Below are 18,729 nucleotides of genomic sequence, written 5' to 3'. Positions count from 1 at the left end.
ATTACCATCCGTGATTGGCAGAGGGTCATGCCAAAGTATTGTTCCTGCACAGTGGATCCACCATTTGAGTACTCTTTCATAAGGTAAGGCATGAGGGGGTATGCAGGATCCCCTAACAGAAAAACAGGAACAGGATCCTCATCAGGCAGTAACTTGCGTTTGCATGGAGGTATTTTCCCATTTTTAAGGGATTTATTTAAGCTAGAATTTGAAAACACTCTAGCATCATGGACACTGCCAGGCCACTTTACCACAACATCCAGAAAACGATATTTATAGTCACATGCTGCTTGTACATTAAGGCTGAAGCGACTCTTGCGATTTATGTAGTCAGTGTAGTTTGCGGAGAGCTTCTTTATTTCGATATGTGTTCCGTCTATGGCACCCAGACATTGAGGGAAGCCATAAGTCTTGTGAAAGTTTTGAACCAAATCACGAACCTCCTCTTCAGTGAATGGAAGCTTGATATACTTTCTTCCGAGATGAACGGTAATCGCTTTGCACACTTTTCGGACAATTTTGGATACAACTTGACGGGAATTCCCGAAAGCATTAGCTGTCTTGCGTATTCGACCTTCGTCACTCAAGTAATAAAGGGTGATTGCCACTTGTTTCACGACATCGACTGTCTTTCTCATAACTGTGTCTTTTCCTTCGATATGTGGTCTCAGCTCTTCTGCCAATGAGTACAGAGAGTCTCTGCTCATTCTAAAATTCTCCCTCCACTCTTCTGGTACAACACTTTCGTTAACAAAGTTGTCCCACCACGCGCTTGTTCGCCCGGGTCTGATCCAGAACCTTCGTGGTCTAGCTGGCCGTCCTCTGAGCCGTTTAACAGCCGCCGTTTTCGACACAGACAGCGAAAGTAGCCTGATTATACCGAGTCGCCTCCTTGTATAGTCAGCTTGCAGATCTATATAGGCGACCTGTAATTGTAAGTATGCTATTAGGCTTGAAACAAGCCCAAGCAACAATGAAACACATGCCATTAGGGACAGCGCGTCTCCCAACCCCAAAATGCTTTGGGAACGAAAGAATATCGAGATCGAAATGTATCATGGACTAAAATATAACAAGACAGCGGGAACCTGGTCTCTAACATGAGTACGCCTGGTTAATTTTATCATTTTTAGCGGGAAAGGTACATCCTGGATAAAATTTCCACTTAAATTGCTCCAAGCATTGTTCAATATTTACGTATAGAATGATCCTTGCAAAGTTGAGCCGTCGACAGGGCAAACCCAGTGCTTACAATACTGAGATGAGGTGGTTTTCGAAAGCTTTTCGCCAGCCCAAAACTCGGCGAGAAATTTCCTCGGAAGCGATCGACAAATTCAAAGCCATGATCTGGGACAATCCTGATCTGACGATATGCTACCAAGTTATGGTAAGTTTTTTTTTTAAAGAAAAATTAAGAAATGACTTCGTGTGGAGTGATGTCGTGATGTGCAGGCTCATTTTTCAAGGTATATCCTGAACTGGTACTGGAACCGACTAAAATATGCAATAAAGTTTATGTAATTTTAAAGATAAACAAAACGAAAATGCGTGCACGGGCCCGAAAAAGTAAAATGACGTAAAATAGAAAATGGGATATGCTCATTTTGTACCTGAAAAAATGCGATTAGGGATTTAAAAGGTTACTTTTCACTTAAAAATTTTTGCGACATGGTGTCCAAGGGTGGAAAGGGGGTTGGGGGGGGGGGGGGGGGGGTTGGGGAATGCCATCTCCAATACAGTATCGCAGTTTTGTTGAATTAGAAAGCAGTGACGCTTAGAACTTTATAAACTTATATACATCTTTATCTGCTAGCAGCCCACTGCAACTCTAGTTTTTGAGGTCTATTACCCCACTCCCTTAGAAAATATTTAATAAAGCCAGATGAAAAGTATATCATATTGTTACTAATTGACAGGATTGACTGCAGATGAGCTTGCCCATCTTGCTGCATCAGGAACGCAAGGCTGGGTCTCTACTGATCACGTCACGTGGGTTTTAAAACAGCTTAACGACAGGTAAAACGATACCATGCTACTATGCCCTAACATCATTGTTAATATCCACAACAAGATGACGAGGAAAGCTAAGTTGTTTGACCTTGGACCATTAAAAAGACTGGGTTTTGCTCTGAATGTGGGACAAAGAAATGGCAAAACTTTCATTGGCAGCCCTGAAAATGGTGGTAATCATTGGCAACCTCCCCCAGACATCATTGACGTTGTCAATGATTTTGCACGGCACATTCCACAAGTTGAAACATACAAAAGAGTCATTTGGTGCTTGCCCACTCTCCCAGTGTGACTAATTGGCAGGGTCATGAATGTGACTGGCGATGCAGTAACTATTCCCTATACAGTTGCACTGATATATGTGGTGTAATTACTCTGGTGAACGCAGCTGTGGCAGCCTTGTACAGCCCTCTTTTCCGATGGTTAACAGGTCCAGTGATCAAAGAATCAATTTTCTTGCAACGCCCGACCCAATACTGGTTATATTTTGTGTCGCCCATGAGCAGAGACGAAGCTGTGTTCTTGTCAGTGTGAAACAAATTTTTAGTTTGTTTATTGTGGAAGTGCCACAACTTCCACTGATGACCACTCCATCTTTCCCTCACCCCCATTAGTGGTCATTATATGGTTTTACACATTGTGCTGGCATTATTTTGAGCATAACAGTGAGGCAAGAGAATCTAGAATTACGTGGGCACAACAGTGACAAAAACTGGTCGACATCTTTTGAGCACAATGTATAGTGAGATTTTTTGATCATCAAGCATTCGCATAATGACAACAAATTTGAGCATTATGTGTAAAACCCTTTTTCATGACCCATTTCCAGGACTACTCTGATATTTACAACACATGTTTGCAAACACAAAATCCTTTAACAAAAGAAAGACAACAATGTTGGAAAGGAATACTCCTTCTAACATGAACAAAATGCACCGCCCCATGAAAATGCAGGACATGTGGTTAGTGTAGTACAAAGATAGAAGAGTGCTTTTAGAAACCTTTTGACCTAGGTTTTCATCTAGAAAATGGCCCTTGTGATATGATCAGTAGCAGGCTGTACATGTTTTCTTGACGATTTGAACAGCTAGAGATAACTGTGCAACCTGACACTAGCCTTCTAGCAGGCTACTGCCATATTGGCTTATGTTATCCACAGGTCTTTAGCTTCTTCATTGTGATGAACATCATCATAATTTACTTCTATCAAAATGAAAAAGATCACCAGGGATAATGAAAACCTGCATCTACAGGTCCCTTGGCAAAATTGTTTGGTGATGCTCTGCTAAATAGAGAAGATGATATCATTATTTAGAGCATTTAGTGTAGGACACATTTTTGCACTAGAAAATATATGAAATCATTACAAGTCAGACTAGTGAAATTTTAAAAGCTGCTTCTAACTGTTTCTGGACGACCCATATGGAACATGCCAGTTCTCTTTCAATTGAAATCATTCTGTTATTAGCAAAAAAAGGACAGAGCAGTCATTCAAGACTATTCCAGCAGCTGGTATTAATAATAACATTAGACCATGTTTTTTGATGCTCTGCAAAATAGAACAGGGATAAGCATGTGAAATCATTATTGGCATGAGGTGAAACTAGTCTTGTGTTTCACACATTTAACTTCAGTGAGCTATCACAATACTGGGCATCGTGCTTTGCATAAATATTTGATCATATCAGCTCATTTCCGTAGGATTTTTATCAACTTGAGCCCCCCACAGATATATGCATGTACATGTACATGTAAGTCGTGAATGGCACAGTGCGAACTATATTGATTTTGCAACAAGTTTACTATTAATTTGATATTTTTTTGCCATACATGGCTCGAGTAACATTCTCAGGAAAATTGGACTCTGAGAACATGTCTGACATGTACTGTCATTTCAGTATTGTAATATAGTTATTTCATATTGTTCTAGAGTTTATACTGTTTTTAAGCAACAAATCTGAAACATTACAGAAACAAAAAACAGATAAATATTATTATATATTACATTATATATTTTCAGGCTTTCAATGTTGATATGTGTGTGGAATTATAATGGGATTACGGTATGAAATTCTGTATTACTGCATTTAATACACTACAAGCTGTTATGATTATTGTTAAGCAAATTAAAGAAACTACATATAATTTCTACATAGACAACACAAGTTAAGGTTCGTTTACTAGTAACAAATAGGTCAATGAATTGCAAGATAATAAATACCATGGTGCACAACTGATCTGATGAGCAAAAATTTCTGTGACTGAGACATTCGAGGGATAATTCGTGTTTCCTTTCAGAAATATTGCGAGAAAATGTGGACTGCTAGCTGGTGGTCGCTATCTGCATTTTGAAGCTGAAATTAACCAGGCGTTCCAAGTGTTAGAGACCAGGCTCCCACTGTCTGATTATATTTTGGCCCACAATACATTTCGATCTCGATATTCTTTCGTTCCCGCTGCATTTTGGGGTTGGGAGACGCGCTGTCCCTAATGGCATGTCAATGAAACGAGGAAAGCTTTAGTGGACGCCATATTGGTTTTAAAGATGCAAACTTTGCGCGAGAAGGACTGGATCTTAAGTATGACGTCATCGTATTCGAAAACCTCTGTTTCGCCCGTCCACACGAATACCCACGAATATGATAAATCTCCATTTTCAAAATTCTCCACTCTGGAGAGCGTTTTCGAAAACCTCCGTTTTCAGTGATCGAAAACGCCGTATACGTGTGGACGGAAGGCTAAAACGGAGAAAAAAATCTCCGTTTTCGAAAATATCCGGATACGTGTGGACGGGGCCTTAGTTGCATAAGCATCACAACGAACAAGTTTAGATTTCATTGTTTTGTACCGGACATTTGATTGGCTGGATTTGAAAATGTTGGAATCTATTGTTTCAGTTCTGCCATCTGATTGGTTTTCATTGTCTGGGTGACCCCGGTTTTGGTAAACGCACCGTAATTCTCTCAAACGATTCGGATCACGCAGGAGCTCAGATCGCGTCCGTAAGTAAACAAACACGTACTGGTCTGATAAACAGCCCTCCACTGCTTTTCCCTCTCCTTCTTTCAAAGACTTGAAATTAAGTTGGATAGACCATATTCAATTGCTTCCATACAATTCATATCCTTAAGTATATCCGAGGACAAAAGCTAAATAAAAAATATTTCTATAGTACTTGAACTCAGCAGACACTAATTTTGCTCTGCGAGTTGTGTCGTTGATCGCACGCGACGTCATGACGTATAGTCAATACTTGTTTGTTCAATGGTTAATGGGTATTTACGTCAGCGGTGGAAAAATCCACTGGTAAAATTTGGCGCGCTGCAAGTGGGAAAAGTCCTTTCCAACGGCGAAACCTACAGTCCAGGGAAGAATTGTTGGAAAGGACTTTTAGAAAGTCTAGTAAACGGAAGCTGTATCCGCAAAGAAAAAGTTGCGGATTCAAAAAATATCCGGATACGTGTGAATGGGGCCTAAAAATATTCGTGTTCAGCATCAAAACGCCGTGTTTATTCCTTAAAATTTCAACATTTATGGCAAGAATTTCCTAGTTTCACTGTTTTAAACCAAACTCGACATCGATGTATGAAAGCTGTAGGATATAGAAACTGTACGCGAAAAGAAGTTGTATATTTCTACAGCAAAAACAAAGTCCTCGCCAGCATTTTTAATGAACAAATCTGGTTACATCCCCGAGTCTCTTCGACGAAACATACAAGTTTTCTGGTAGAAATACACCTAAGCACCGCCGAAATAAAATTTATTATCGATATTATTAAAGAGATATTGACAAGTAAGTCATCAAAAAACAGTGTTCCTGGATGTTGACAGAAAATTATTTCCATTCAAACGAAGACATTTTCACTCGACTGAAACTATTTTTCATTCATTCAAAGGTCATTCCCCCCCTTTTTTTTCGTTTATTGTCGAATGGGTTTCTGATTTTGGGTCGGTCGGTCGGAAAAGGAAAAAAACAAAAATAAAATTGGAAAAGGAGTCTGGAGCTACGAGGCCCGGTACCTCAGGATAATATCCGTGGAGCCTGGAAACAACAAGGTGTGGTTACAAAGTCAACATCGTGGCAATGCAGGAAGGAAAAAGTCGACGTCGTTGTTAAAATCAAACAAGAACAGGGAAAAACTAAAAATCTGTAAGGCGAAAAATTGCTTATGTTTCAGATTAAAGTGACAATTATTTGAAATAATGTGTCATTGCCGTCATTGCCTTGTGTAGCTTTTTTTTTTTGAAAACGCGAAAATCTGGGTCGGTCGGATGACGCTAAACAGAGAAAAAAAGGGGATGGCCAAATGAAAAAAAATGCTTGCTGGCTTTACAAATATGACACCGTAGCTGTGTCACTGAAAACTGTACTGACAATACTTTCAGGACTTTGATAACTGGCCGCTTGGGGATGGCCGGTTAATAGGTGGCCACTCAATAGTGGTTCGACTGTAATAGTTTTTACCAACAGATAAAACCTTTTTATCATATGACCCGTACGGCCCCGCGCGCAATTTCCATGGAAAACCATAAGAAAAAAGGTCCCGTATGAGGGCCGTACGCGTCGAAGTCATAGGGCCGGAAAAACATGTATGGCCCTACTAGAAACGCGTAAAGCAAAATCGATGCGAGTTATTGACAAAAACAGTTTTTTGCTGCAAAATTTTGTTCTCTTCAAAACGAGTGATGAAAGTGAACATTCTGAGAGCGAATTTTACTATCCAGGCGAACTGTCCGATGCAGAACTACTTCAGTCGCCAACTCACTCCGAAAGCACAGGAAGAAAGTCAACACTCCTCACAAATGAAAAAGTTCACAACTTTCTCAGAAGCCAACAAGCAAGCAGGCAGTCAAGAAAACAACTTTTCCGGATGAACTGTCCGATAATTAACCTTTGGAATAAGCAAAGTCTTGACGCGAAACTTCTTTCTTTCAGTGGAAAGCATCAAAGAATTCATCGTGGGTCAAAAGCAAGAAAACCCCAACGCGAAGAAAACAAAATACGATATAAGTTCTTCGAGTTTCAAGAGTTTCTGGGAAAAGTTGGTTAAACCAGAGAAATCACAAACATACCTTGTGTACAGTAGGATAAATTGCTCTGCAGTTTCTACACCAGTGTTGTTTGAAGAGACAAAACTGAGTACGAACACAAGTTCATTACCGTACAGTTCATCCAGATAATAAAACTCGCTTGTGTTTATAGTGTAATTTCCACTATACAGCAAAGCCAGCAAAGTCAGCAAACCCAGACACTGTTTGCGGGAGCCAACATCGGTGTCATTAATATTCAGATGCTGGTTCTCCCTTGTTCAAGAGAATCCAAGAGGTGGACAAATAGCTTGAAACGACGCCGACATTTTCTTGAGTCTTCAGAAGAAGATTTGTGAACAATTTCAGTGAAGCGTGAAACGAACTTTTCTCACTCGCTAAGTTTTTGATGGTTTTGACATATTTTTGACAGCTTTATGTCATCTTTCTGTTGGGTTTTTAGCATGAATTTACATTGAAAAACAAATATGAGAAAATGAGTCGTGTTTTTCGATGAATTGCGCGTTTCTTGTTCGACGCGAAGAAATAAATGACAAGTTTTTATTGTAGAATCTTTTCTGTGGTTGTTCCGCGGGCGGCCGTCTGATGTTATGTAATCGCGTCCTATTTAGGTTCAAACAGAATTTTCAAAATTTTCAACAGTTAAGTGGTCATATGATAAAATGCTTATTGACTGAGTAAGGTCGGGCCGGACAGGAAAATATTTGTCTCTCGGTCAGGACGTACGGACCTCGTGCCAAATATTTTCCCGTCCGGCCCGATCTTACTCAGTCAATAAGTACATAATATTCCCAACAAATACAAATTTGTAACAACAATTTAAATATTCTAAAACCACTCTTCCTATACTTGGTTTCAACCTTTAATACACCATCGGCAGTCACTTGGAAGACTTCATTTTCAGAGATTTTACTCTCACGTAGACAGTTTTAAAGCTTACAAATAAAATTAAATTTTCGCCTATAACACCACACATTTCAACTATAATATAATAACACATTCACGACTTGGCTCACAGAGCTCTTTGATTTATAAAGGTCAGAATAGAAGGAACGAAGTTCTTTCCTAATCACTTGAGAATTTGATGTTGAGGATTGACCTTCCTTAACTATCTTCCGAATTGAACTTTTCTTACTTCTGGAATTTTCTAAGTTCAAAAAATATTTGTTGCTTTTTCCTCCTTACTCGTACCAGGTGGTTCGGGTTCGTACAGTGTATTATTGCCCCTTGGGTGATGTAGTCATTCTGGAGCTCAAACTCTGTCTTCAAAACCTCAGACATGTTCATATTTTCAGGCAAAGGATCTTGGTCACACATTTCTTGACAGTCATTGAGCTTAGATTCCGAGGCTAATGCTGCCATTTTTGACCGTCGTTCTTTGGCTTTTAGTTTACTGTAAGAAATACTTTCTTGGCGAATTCTATACTTCATCAGATCCCAGAAAAGCCTCGGATCTTTAACTTCTTTGAATTGATCGTTCCATAATGGGTATTTCATGTTAATCAACGACACACATTCCTTATCATCTAACATCGAACATCTATCATCTTGCGTCTTTCACCTAATATATAGGCGGCACTGTAAGTCAAAACGCACTGGTCAAAAACATCATTACCAGAAACTTCCACTTGCTGCGAGATGACCCAGACACTAGAGACATTTACCAACCAGTACGAGTTTTGTGTGCGTATCGTTGCGATACCAACCTGGGTAACTCCTTGGTGAGGAGTCATCTGAACGACACAGCTACTTCTGTCGAAGATCGTGGTACGTTTCCATGTAGTCGGTCCCGGTGCAACACCTGCGCCCACACCAATGCTTCACCTACGATCAACACCCCTGGGGGACATATCACCATCAATTCCAAGTACACCTGTACAAGCTTCAGCGTGGTATACCTTATCAAACGCCGTACCTGCAACAAAGTATACATCGGAGAGACAGGAAGACGCCTGGGAGATCGATTCAGAGAACATTTACGTTCGACACGACAAACCAACGTCGATCTTCCCGTTGGTCGACATTTTGCATCACTGGAACATGCCTCTACTGATATGCTAGTGTCCGTAATCCGCTCTGGCTTCCGAGATACCCAGGATAGGCGCCGCTTCGAAGCCGAGATGATTTTCAAACACAAAACGTTGCATCCGGGAGGACTTTATACCGACTTTGCCTTCCTATAAACTCCCAAAATCTACGCGCGCTAGTAACATCGAAATTATGTTTGTTTTGAATGTTTACAGGCGCGCTCTTTTTAGTCAGCGCGCGCTAATAACTTCAAATTCAAATTTTTCGTTATGTCACGCGCACAGTTGACAGTTGCTCTTTATCCACTGATGAAGAGGCAGCAGCCTCGAAATGTATGGATGTTTACGTACTTTTCGCGCAATAATGAATGTTTACTAAGTTTCTTTATCTGTAGTTGGCACTGCTCACTGAGCATGCGTTTAGGGCAAATTGATTTTGTTCTAAAGAGAATAGTACCACTAGAAGAACAAGAGGTTTCCTAAACCAAATATATAGCTTTGCGATGTTATGAATGAAGTAGGTGATACACGTTTTTACGTAGTGCACACGGGCACCTACCCCTCCACAACCACTTCCTTGCCTTAAGACTAATTATTTAATCAATTAATTGATATTAATAGATATGATTAATTAATTAAACAAACATTAAAGTTTATGCCTTATTGCCTTATGCCTTCATTTTATCGACAGCCCCCAAACCACCCCAATAATGCACTCTGCACTAAAAAGCAGTAGTTTTCATTAAAACTCACGTTTGAAAGGTGAAAATCGATTAAAAGAACTCAAGTAAATATAGAGGTGTTTTCGGTCTCACTTCATGAGATTGCTCTGAAAGCTTCCGAAAAGTCACAGACTCTCTTATTTACACACCCGATGACATAGTGGTTACTGGCTTAAGCCAGTAATCCCAGAACAAGCCAGTAAACAGAACAACGCAGCAATCAGTGCCTTTTTTTTCCTCCATAACTAGAATTTTTTAACATCCCTAATAAAAGGATATATAACTTTTTCACAAACATGTCATAAGATCAGTAACCACAGAGTAATAAAAAAGCCTTACAGTTTCCCTGTATCAGCAATTCTCAACGCGGTTTAATTCGGGTGTCTGGAAAACCCGAATAGCGAATAGTCGCGAATAGCAAACAGCGAATAGTCCCGAATAGCGAATAGTACGAATAGTGGCGAAGTCTCGAATAGTGGCGAATAGTGGCAAACAGTAGCAAATAGGGTACCCAGTATCTCCCAGTCAACCTCGTAGAAACTTAATTAGGATGGGATTTTCTCGCTAAAAAGCCCATACGCTTATCAGGACAAAAGGTGTTTCTAAACGTAATGTCTTCTGTTTTAACCGTTGCAAAAGCGTAAATACGTCTCTATTAGGTTATCCTTGTGTTTTCTGTTTTCTTAATGTGGGCGATAGACAGCCTACTAGCCTGAGTTCGGAGAAGAAAAGGTAATAAATTCACTGAAATTCTGTTGCCTATTGGATAATTAATTAACGCTGGGTATTAGATCTAAAGCGGTGACTATTGACGACTATTCGTCACTATTCGCCACTTTTCGCGACTGTTCGCCACTATTCGCATTATTCGAAACTATTCGCACTATTCGGGACTATTCGCTATTCGGGTTTTCCAGACACCCGTTTAATTCTCTTTGGGGCCCTTACCGACACAAAACGTCATGGAAATGTCAAATGAACTGTCAGCATAGATCACAAAACAAAAGTTTCCATATTCAGAATTATTTTATTTTTGGCAACACAATTCATGTACATAGCTGGCTACGCTTAATGTGCGCATGTGTACAAAATTCCACACATATCGCACTTATTTGTTGCATGCTATCATTGTTCATTTCAACGATCTTAGTAAGTGATTGAATAAAAGCAATAACACACTTTGAGGTAAACTTGTAAGTTTGCAAGGTTCTAAAGACTATTCAGGTACTCCACTGGAGGTCTTTCTCTCAATTCATCTGCAGTGTGTGCAAATGGACACTGTTCTGTAAGAACTGGACACCCATCTGGATGATGTACATGGAACCAGCACATGGACGTTTTCCATAATGCTTGGGATCTCCGCTGTTTCCTTGCCAAATCCCCTTTTTTCCCCCTTTGACTTAGGGATTCTTGAGTCCAGTCCCTCAGTTGAACAACACCACCTGCAACTGCCAAACAGTATGACACACTTTGACAGCCAAATTATATTTCTCTTATGATGCTAACTCAACAGTGACAGAAAACATAAAAACATATTCTTGTATACAAGATAATAAGTGTGAAAAAAGAGAGCAACCAATTTAGACATACTGGTCACACATTTGCGTCTTCGTTCGGATAACAACTCATTCTCGTCCCCAGTGCAACAAAAAATTCGAATTTTTCTATTGGGTGACACAAAATGAATGCGTCGCAGAAATGAAAATTACAAAGCAGTCCGCATTCCATTTTACTTCCGGCCCGGATGACGTTCACGTCACCAGAGCCTCATGTACCTTTCTAGTACCCAAGAGCGCCCCTCCGTTTCTTTTGGGGTCACGTGGTTGGCAAAACGGAGGGCTCTGGTAACAGCAATTACCGGATGTCCGTAAATCATGGACATCCGGTAATGCATACGTAATTTTTGCCCACATATCTGCTCATGCTAAGAAACTAATCCTGAGGGAGGGGAGAGAGGTATGGAGTGTATTCTTCAGTGTTGACAGATCGGACTTCAAAGAAGCATTGACAGAGGTTTTCACTTCGCTGAAGTTAGGTGATTTAGAGTTAAATAACAGAAAGCCGAATTGAATGCCGTCGCTTCAAAAATGATTGCAAGTTTGTCTAATATTTTACCAACGGGTTTCATTGTGTATTTTGTGGTGGACCGTCTAGAAAAAGTCAGGGATCGATAGCTGTGTTCTTGTTGTTTCTTTTCTTCAAATTCGATAAAATGGAGAGGTTAAAGAGCGAGCTGCAGTTGTTAAAGCTCTCAAGCAAAGTTATCAGGGTACTACATGTAATCCGTCTATCGAGGACACGGTAAAATTTGTTTATGGACACACGGAAGCGTTTTTGGACATTAGCCGTCGAAATTGCATTGATCACTAAACAGAGGATTTAAATATAAGCCATGCTGATAGATGAGGGGAAACTTTTCCAGTGGTAAGAACTATCTACTGCCTGGTTATTTACTGTAATGATTGCAATTTAGTGCCCGTAGTACAATAAGCGCCCCTATTCCGATAAACGCCCCCATTCTAATAAGCGCCCCCATTCTGATCTGATCTGATCTGATCTGATCTGAAGCCTTTAATTATTCCATCTCGGAACATAGGCCACTGACAAAGTCCCTCCAGTCCCCTATGTGCCTGGACAGGTGTTCCAGCTGATGCCAGGAAAGGCCTCTCGACTGGATGGTGTGGTCTGTGTCTCTCCAGGGGTACTTACCATTTACATGGGAAAACCGGAAATTCCAGCTGGAAAATCAAATGGTTCGCGCCATTCCGTTTGGGAAGCTTCAGAAAATATGGGCTGTGATTTGGGTTGATGCTATTTTTCTGCTCTTTTAAGTCTCTCTAGCTGATGCGGATATACTTTATAGCGATTCCCTCTCCCGCAATGTTCAATTTAATTGTGTAATGTTTATGCCTGAAATTTCCAACCGGATGGTTTTTGTAAATGGTAAGCACCCCAGCTGTTGCACGGTCTCCCTCTCCGTCTACTTCCCTGCAGGTTCCAACGAAGAGCTTATCAGGCAACGCAGTAATTTGGTCTTCTGAGTGTGTGGCCGATCCATGTCCATTTTCTTCTTATCAGCTCTTGCCTCACAGGTGCTTGCCCTGTGGTTTCCCACAGGTTAGCGTTGTTGATAGGGCAGGCTAGTAGATGCCAAGGATTCTACGCAGGCATCTATTAATAAAGGTCTGTAGCTTTGACTCCCTCTTCTCAATCATTCTCCATGTTTCTGACCCATAAAGCAGTACAGACTTAATATTAGAATTGAAAATTCTAATTTTGTTGGTTGTTGTTATTTCCCTGGATCTCCAGATGCTTGCTAAGGTATTAAATGTGCTGTGTGCTTTCCCTATCCTTGCCAATATATTTTCACCTGTTCTTCCCGTGATATTAATAATGCTACCTAAGTATGTGAAGGATGTTACATCTTCTATGCCAAGATTATTGATCATGATCTGCTCACTTGCATTGCTATTAATCCTGATGGTCTTTGTCTTATCCGTATTGATCTTAAGCCCTAGTTTAGATGAGATAGCTTCAAGCTTAGTATGAGTATGTGCCAGAATTGCCAAATCATCAGCAATATCCAGATCTTCAAGTTGGTCTTCAAGGGTCCATTGAATTCCATTTCTTAAGCCAGTTGTCCTCTCTTTCATAATCCAATCAACAGCAAGAAGCCCTGTCTTACGCCTGATTTGATACTGAAGCTTTCAGTTAAGCCTCCCTCATGAAGAATACGGCACTTTGTTCCCTCATACGTGTTCTTAACAAGTGATATGATCTTGCTAGGGATTCCGTAGCTGGCCATCAGGTCCCACAGGACATTTCTGTCTAGGCTATCGAAGGCTTTCTCGCAGTCAATGAAATTTATACAGAGTGCCATCCTCCATTCTAGGGACTGCTCCACAATTATGCGCAGGGTAGTTATTTGATCTACTGTTGACCTTAATGGTCTGAAGCCTGCTTGGTTCTCCCGCAGTATCCTATCCACGGCTTCCCTCATACGTTCCAGGATTATACGATTTACAGTGCGCTTACTGAAACCGGGGCCACCCAGACAATGAAAACCAATCAGATGGCAGAACTGGAACAATAGATTCCTACATTTTCAAATCCAGTCAATCAAATGTCCTATTTTCAAATCCAGCCAATCATATGTCCGGAACAAAACAATGAATCTCAACTAGTTCATTGTGGTGCTAACGCAATTACGGTGTCGCTCAATAAATTGCCAAGCTGAAGCCGTCAGTAGTTTCGCGGGCTTGTGGCCGTGCTTGCGGGTTTAAGAGAAATTATATCTTGCACTTTCTATGGGGTCATTGATTGGTTAGAAAGTACATGAAAAGAAAAGCTGCGTAAGAGTGTCACTCGTAAATTTATATCGCCAGCAGAGTGAGTGATGTAGGGTTTGAATATTGTCATGGCTGTTTAAAAGAAACCCTTCCAATGGTCTCTGAGAAGTTTCGCATGTGCACAGGTTCAAAATGTACCAATTGGAAAGGGACGATTTTCGATGTAACTGACAGGAGCTGAAAGCAAACTTCAAGCAGGGGAAATGAAAAGTTAACTTGATACAAAAATGGACTTGTAACCTGAATTCTTTGTTCGAAATATCTTTGATTTTTCCATCCAGGGGACGAGGTTCCTACGCATGGCGCTATCGTCTTTTGTTTTTGAGTGAGTGATTTTACACACTGAGGCTTTGATAGTACAACGCGTAAAAAGATTCGTTTGAATTTCTAATGAAGATGTTATTTCAATACACCGATAACCCAGAAAGGGAACTCAAACTCCGAAATGTACAGCTGCTGAGACAGTGAACGCGATGGTTTTTCCGAGCACTGCGTGGTGTTGGTTTTGAAAAGTGATGTTAATTCGTTTTTTGTCGCACAAACTTATTTTACCGTAGTTGTCACTTTCAAACAAGGCCTTACTGACTTATTTAATCTACTGTGGTTGACCAGCCCTCAGCTGCTATGTCCGTTAGGGAAATAGTCATAACCGCTAGGTTTTGCGTACGTGTTCTCTGGTTAGATATATCCACGAGGTTTTCCTCGGTTAGGTCAGTTCAAGTGCAGATTTCACTACGTCAACTTCTACTCGGCATTGGGCCATAGTTTCTCTCTACACTGTTACTCGTCTATTCTATCAAGTCAAGTTCAGTGTGTGTGTACACCAAAGTGAGTAATCTATTCCTTGCTTTTTAGGGTTAGTTCTTAGGTTTACTACTGTTATTCGTTTCGGTCAAGTGTCCTTTTATCACCTATCAAATGGTCTGTATCATTACTAAATCGGTTACTTAGTTCTGTATGCTCGGAATCGTGCTTGATTAGGTCCATATCTCCAATATAGGGTTATTTTGCCATAAAAGTACCGTCCAAGTTAGACACCGTGTAGCCTATTGATCGTTTTCCAGCCTTCCGTACGATCAGTGTACGTAAGAGCTGATTATGTTACACTTACTGCTAAATACATCGACACTTAAATAAAGTGATTATTATTATTATTACTTCCATGTTACGGACGTTATTAAGAATGTTAGCGATAATTTCTTCATTTGTATTATTTTATCTTTATACTTTGGTATGTTAGTTACGTTAGCTTCTATTTTCGTCATTGTATTTCAGTTCGAACTGGCATACGGTTTACATCATTCGACTTACGGCTAAGCTTACAACACGTGGTTTAATTCTACCTTCGTCTTGGCACGTGATTCGTTTCAATTGAGTTTGTATGGAACATTGATTTCTGTCAATTAAACTCTGTTTACATCGTAGTCAGAAGTTCTTGTCGAGTTCGTTTTAACATTACGCACTGCTCTACGCATGTGATTACTTGGATTTTTGGCCTGCTATATTCTGTCCTTGTAATTCACACGTGGTGGATAACCGAAAGCCTTGTAAAGATAGAAACACACACAGACAACAGGAGCGAAATCTATTTTGTAAAAAAATGTCAAAATCTAATATTCTATGATTTTTAACAACCTTAAAAGTGAGGCCGTATGTTCACAGTGGAAAACGGTCAATCAAATTAGGTCACCACACTTGTCAATGTAATATCTGAAGTAAAGTAACACAATATTTTCTAACGCGAAAGTACTAACGGCTTGAGCTTGACAATTTATTAAGACACCGTAGTTGCGTAAGCATCACAAAGAATAAGTTAAGATTTCATTGTTTTGTACCGAACATTTGATTGGCTGGATTTGAAAATGTAGGAATCTGTTGTTTCAGTTCTGCCGTCTGATTGGTTTTCATTGTCTGGGTGGCCCTGGTTTCAGTTAACGCACTGTAAGACCTTTCCAGCGGTTAACAGGAGCATTATTCCCCTATATTTCTTGCACAAACTAAGGTCATCTTTCTTAGCTAGCTTAATCAGGATCCCCTCTCTCCATTCGCATGGTATGTATTCCTGATCCCAGATCTCTATTAGAAGGCCATGTAGCATGTTCGCTGAGGTACTGATATTGGCTCTCAATACTTCCACAGGGATGTTGTCAGGCCTGTGGATTTGTTGTTCCTTAGGGATTTGATTGCTTTTTCAACTTCAGCCCTGGTAGGGGGTTCACAGCTTATATCAAGTTCCTGGTTTGAGCTGGTGGCAGTATTGGAGATTTCATTGGGTGAGGCCTATTGAGGAGCTTTTGAAAGTGCTCTACCCATCTTCTGTGTTGCTCCTCTGTTGTTGTTAGTAGACGGCCATTTAAATCCCTAATTTGGTGGTTTGTTGCCTTAAACTCCCCTGAGAGTTGCTTAGTTGTATCATAAAATGTCGTCATGCTATGTTGCCTAGCTGCAGCCTCTGCTTCTTTTGCTAAGTCATCAATGAACTTTCTCTTGTCCTTCCTCACACTTTTTTTAACATCCTTGTTTGTTTCAGTGTACTAGGCATGGACCCTCTCCTTTGCAGTCTTGTGCGTGCCCTGTTAAGGTTCTCTTTCTTTGATCTTTTCAAGATGACCTTTGAGATGGTGTCTTTTGATATCCAAGCTTTGCTATGTTGTTTCTTTCGCCCAGGTATTTCCTCACTTGCTTCTGTCCATACCTTCTTCAGGCTATCCCAACTTTTGTCTATTGGATCTCTGGAGTCCTGCATATCTTGGAGGGCTTGGTATTTATTCCTGGTCGTAATAGAAAATTGCTGGGCAATAAAGGGATCTTTCAGTGAGTTGATGTCATATTTCACTCTACTTGCCACTTATCTGCCTGATTGTTTTAGCTTCAGTTGTAGTTTACCCACCAGGAGATGATGATCCGAACTGGTATCTGTTCCCCTCGTCACCCTCACATCCAGTAGTGTTCTTCTAAACTTCCTTGATATGCAGACGTGGTCTATCTGGTTCTCAACAGTATAGTTGGGTGAGACCCATGTGGCTTTATGTATTCTTTTGTGCAGAAACACGGACCCTCCTAACACCAGTTCATGCTTGGCACACAAATCTGCAAACCTCTCCCCATTATTGTTCATGTCCCCTAATCCATGACTTCTTCATAGCCGATGTTACAGTTTCCAATCTTGGCGTTCATATCGCCCATTAAGATGGTCAGTTCTGTCTGTGGTCTGTTGCTGCCCAACACACTTTTGATAAAACTGGTCCTTTACCTCATCACTAACCTCATTTGTAGGTGTATAACACATGATCAATCGAACGAGGATCCTTTTTTGTTTCGTTCTAAAAGTGGCTGTCATTAACCTAGAGCTTACTAGCTGCCAATCAATGAGAGCCTTCTCCGCCTGTCGAGATAGCATGAATCCTACCCCTTCAGTGTGTGGTGCCCTGTTATGGGTATGACCCGAGTATAATATCAGCTCTCCTGTGGAGAGACGGAATTGGCCCGTTTGAATCCACCTTGTCTCTGCAATCCCAAGGAGGCTGATGTTATGCCTCTTCATCTCCATCCAACCATGGATGCCTTTCCCCGTTCGTACATCGCTCTTACATTCTTAAATTCCAAGCTGCAATTACTGTGCACTGTTTTGGAGAAAGGAGGATCGACGGCGTAGGTATCCGATGTTGCTGGCTTTGCCTACGCGACGTTATGCACTCACAGGGTGAACTCCCTCCCACAAGACAGCTGGTGTATGTTTGGTGCTTCATCTGTGTTTCTGTAACAGTGGTATTTTTACTAGGTGGGGTTGTTAGCCCAATGCTAAACCCCCAATAACCTGGAGGGCCGGTATATTTTCTGTTACGGTTCCTTGTTTTAGCCATGAGTTCCGGTTATTAAGGCGCCGGAATCTCGCCTTCCATCATTTCCAGTCAGCTGCAGCATTGCTACATTACTAGGGTTACGAGAGGGACGTATGGAATCTGATTTGCTGGCAGAGCCTATGATGGCGATGGGCATTTCTCAGTATTTATGAAGCGCACCTGATGGCACCAGTATGCTTCACTGAGACCCCTTACCAGCCTTCAACCCCCCAGCCCCTATTCTAATATTTTAATATTTTCACGCGACAAGGATCCTTTCGACAAAATCATTGTAGGCAATGTACTGCTAGCTTTCGTTATGCGTGCCGGCGAGAGTGCTGACCTGGACCAGAAATAAAATGGAATGCGTAGAACTTTGTAATTTTCATTTCTGCTGCACATTGATTTTTTGCCAGCCAATGAAAAAAATTCACATTTTTTGGTGCATTCAGAGCTACTCATCAACGACATTTTAAAACGAGTAGCACTGGGGATGAGAATGCTACCAAAGCTCTCCGTTTCGCCGACCGTGACCAAACGAAATGGAAGCTCTGCAGGGGACGAGAATAATAACAACTCTAAGAGTAATAATTACTCCTACTCATTCATTATTGAAGATATGACTTGTTAACACGTGGGCAAAATAGAAACGTACAGTCAAACCTGCATTAAGCAGACCCCATATTAAACGGACACCCTCTATTAAGTAGATAGCAGTGCAAGTCCCACT

General features: G+C 40.8%; 1 protein-coding gene and 1 long non-coding RNA gene across 6 annotated transcripts in view; one reads left to right on the top strand and one right to left on the bottom strand.

Moving 5' to 3' along the window:
- Positions 1–983: 983 nt before the first annotated feature.
- LOC149112014 (uncharacterized) lies at positions 984–4,247 on the top strand. The gene is made up of 2 exons (XR_016207001.1): positions 984–1,387; positions 1,917–4,247. It is a non-coding gene; the product is annotated as an uncharacterized LOC149112014 (long non-coding RNA).
- A 6,568-nt stretch (positions 4,248–10,815) lies between these two features.
- The window catches only part of LOC110041625 (putative tRNA (uracil-O(2)-)-methyltransferase), a 166,184-nt gene continuing 158,270 nt past the window's right edge, over positions 10,816–18,729 (bottom strand). For 3 of the 5 annotated variants that reach the window (XM_089289646.1, XM_089289647.1, XM_089289652.1), the window contains one exon: positions 10,816–11,256. In XM_089289646.1, the coding sequence (XP_089145772.1) occupies positions 11,018–11,256 (239 nt within the window). In that variant the 3' untranslated portion in view covers positions 10,816–11,017. The remainder of the gene's footprint in view (positions 11,257–18,729) is intronic. The other 2 variants (XM_089289648.1, XM_089289649.1) reach the window with 2 other exon arrangements.

This window comes from Orbicella faveolata, unplaced genomic scaffold (assembly GCF_042242905.1).
Source record: "Orbicella faveolata isolate gen_17 unplaced genomic scaffold, um_ofav_v1 contig_2, whole genome shotgun sequence".
In the NCBI taxonomy this organism is placed as follows: domain Eukaryota; kingdom Metazoa; phylum Cnidaria; class Anthozoa; order Scleractinia; family Merulinidae; genus Orbicella; species Orbicella faveolata.
The sequence above is the reverse complement of the archived record's forward strand: the minus strand, read 5'-3'. Positions and strand labels throughout refer to the sequence as shown.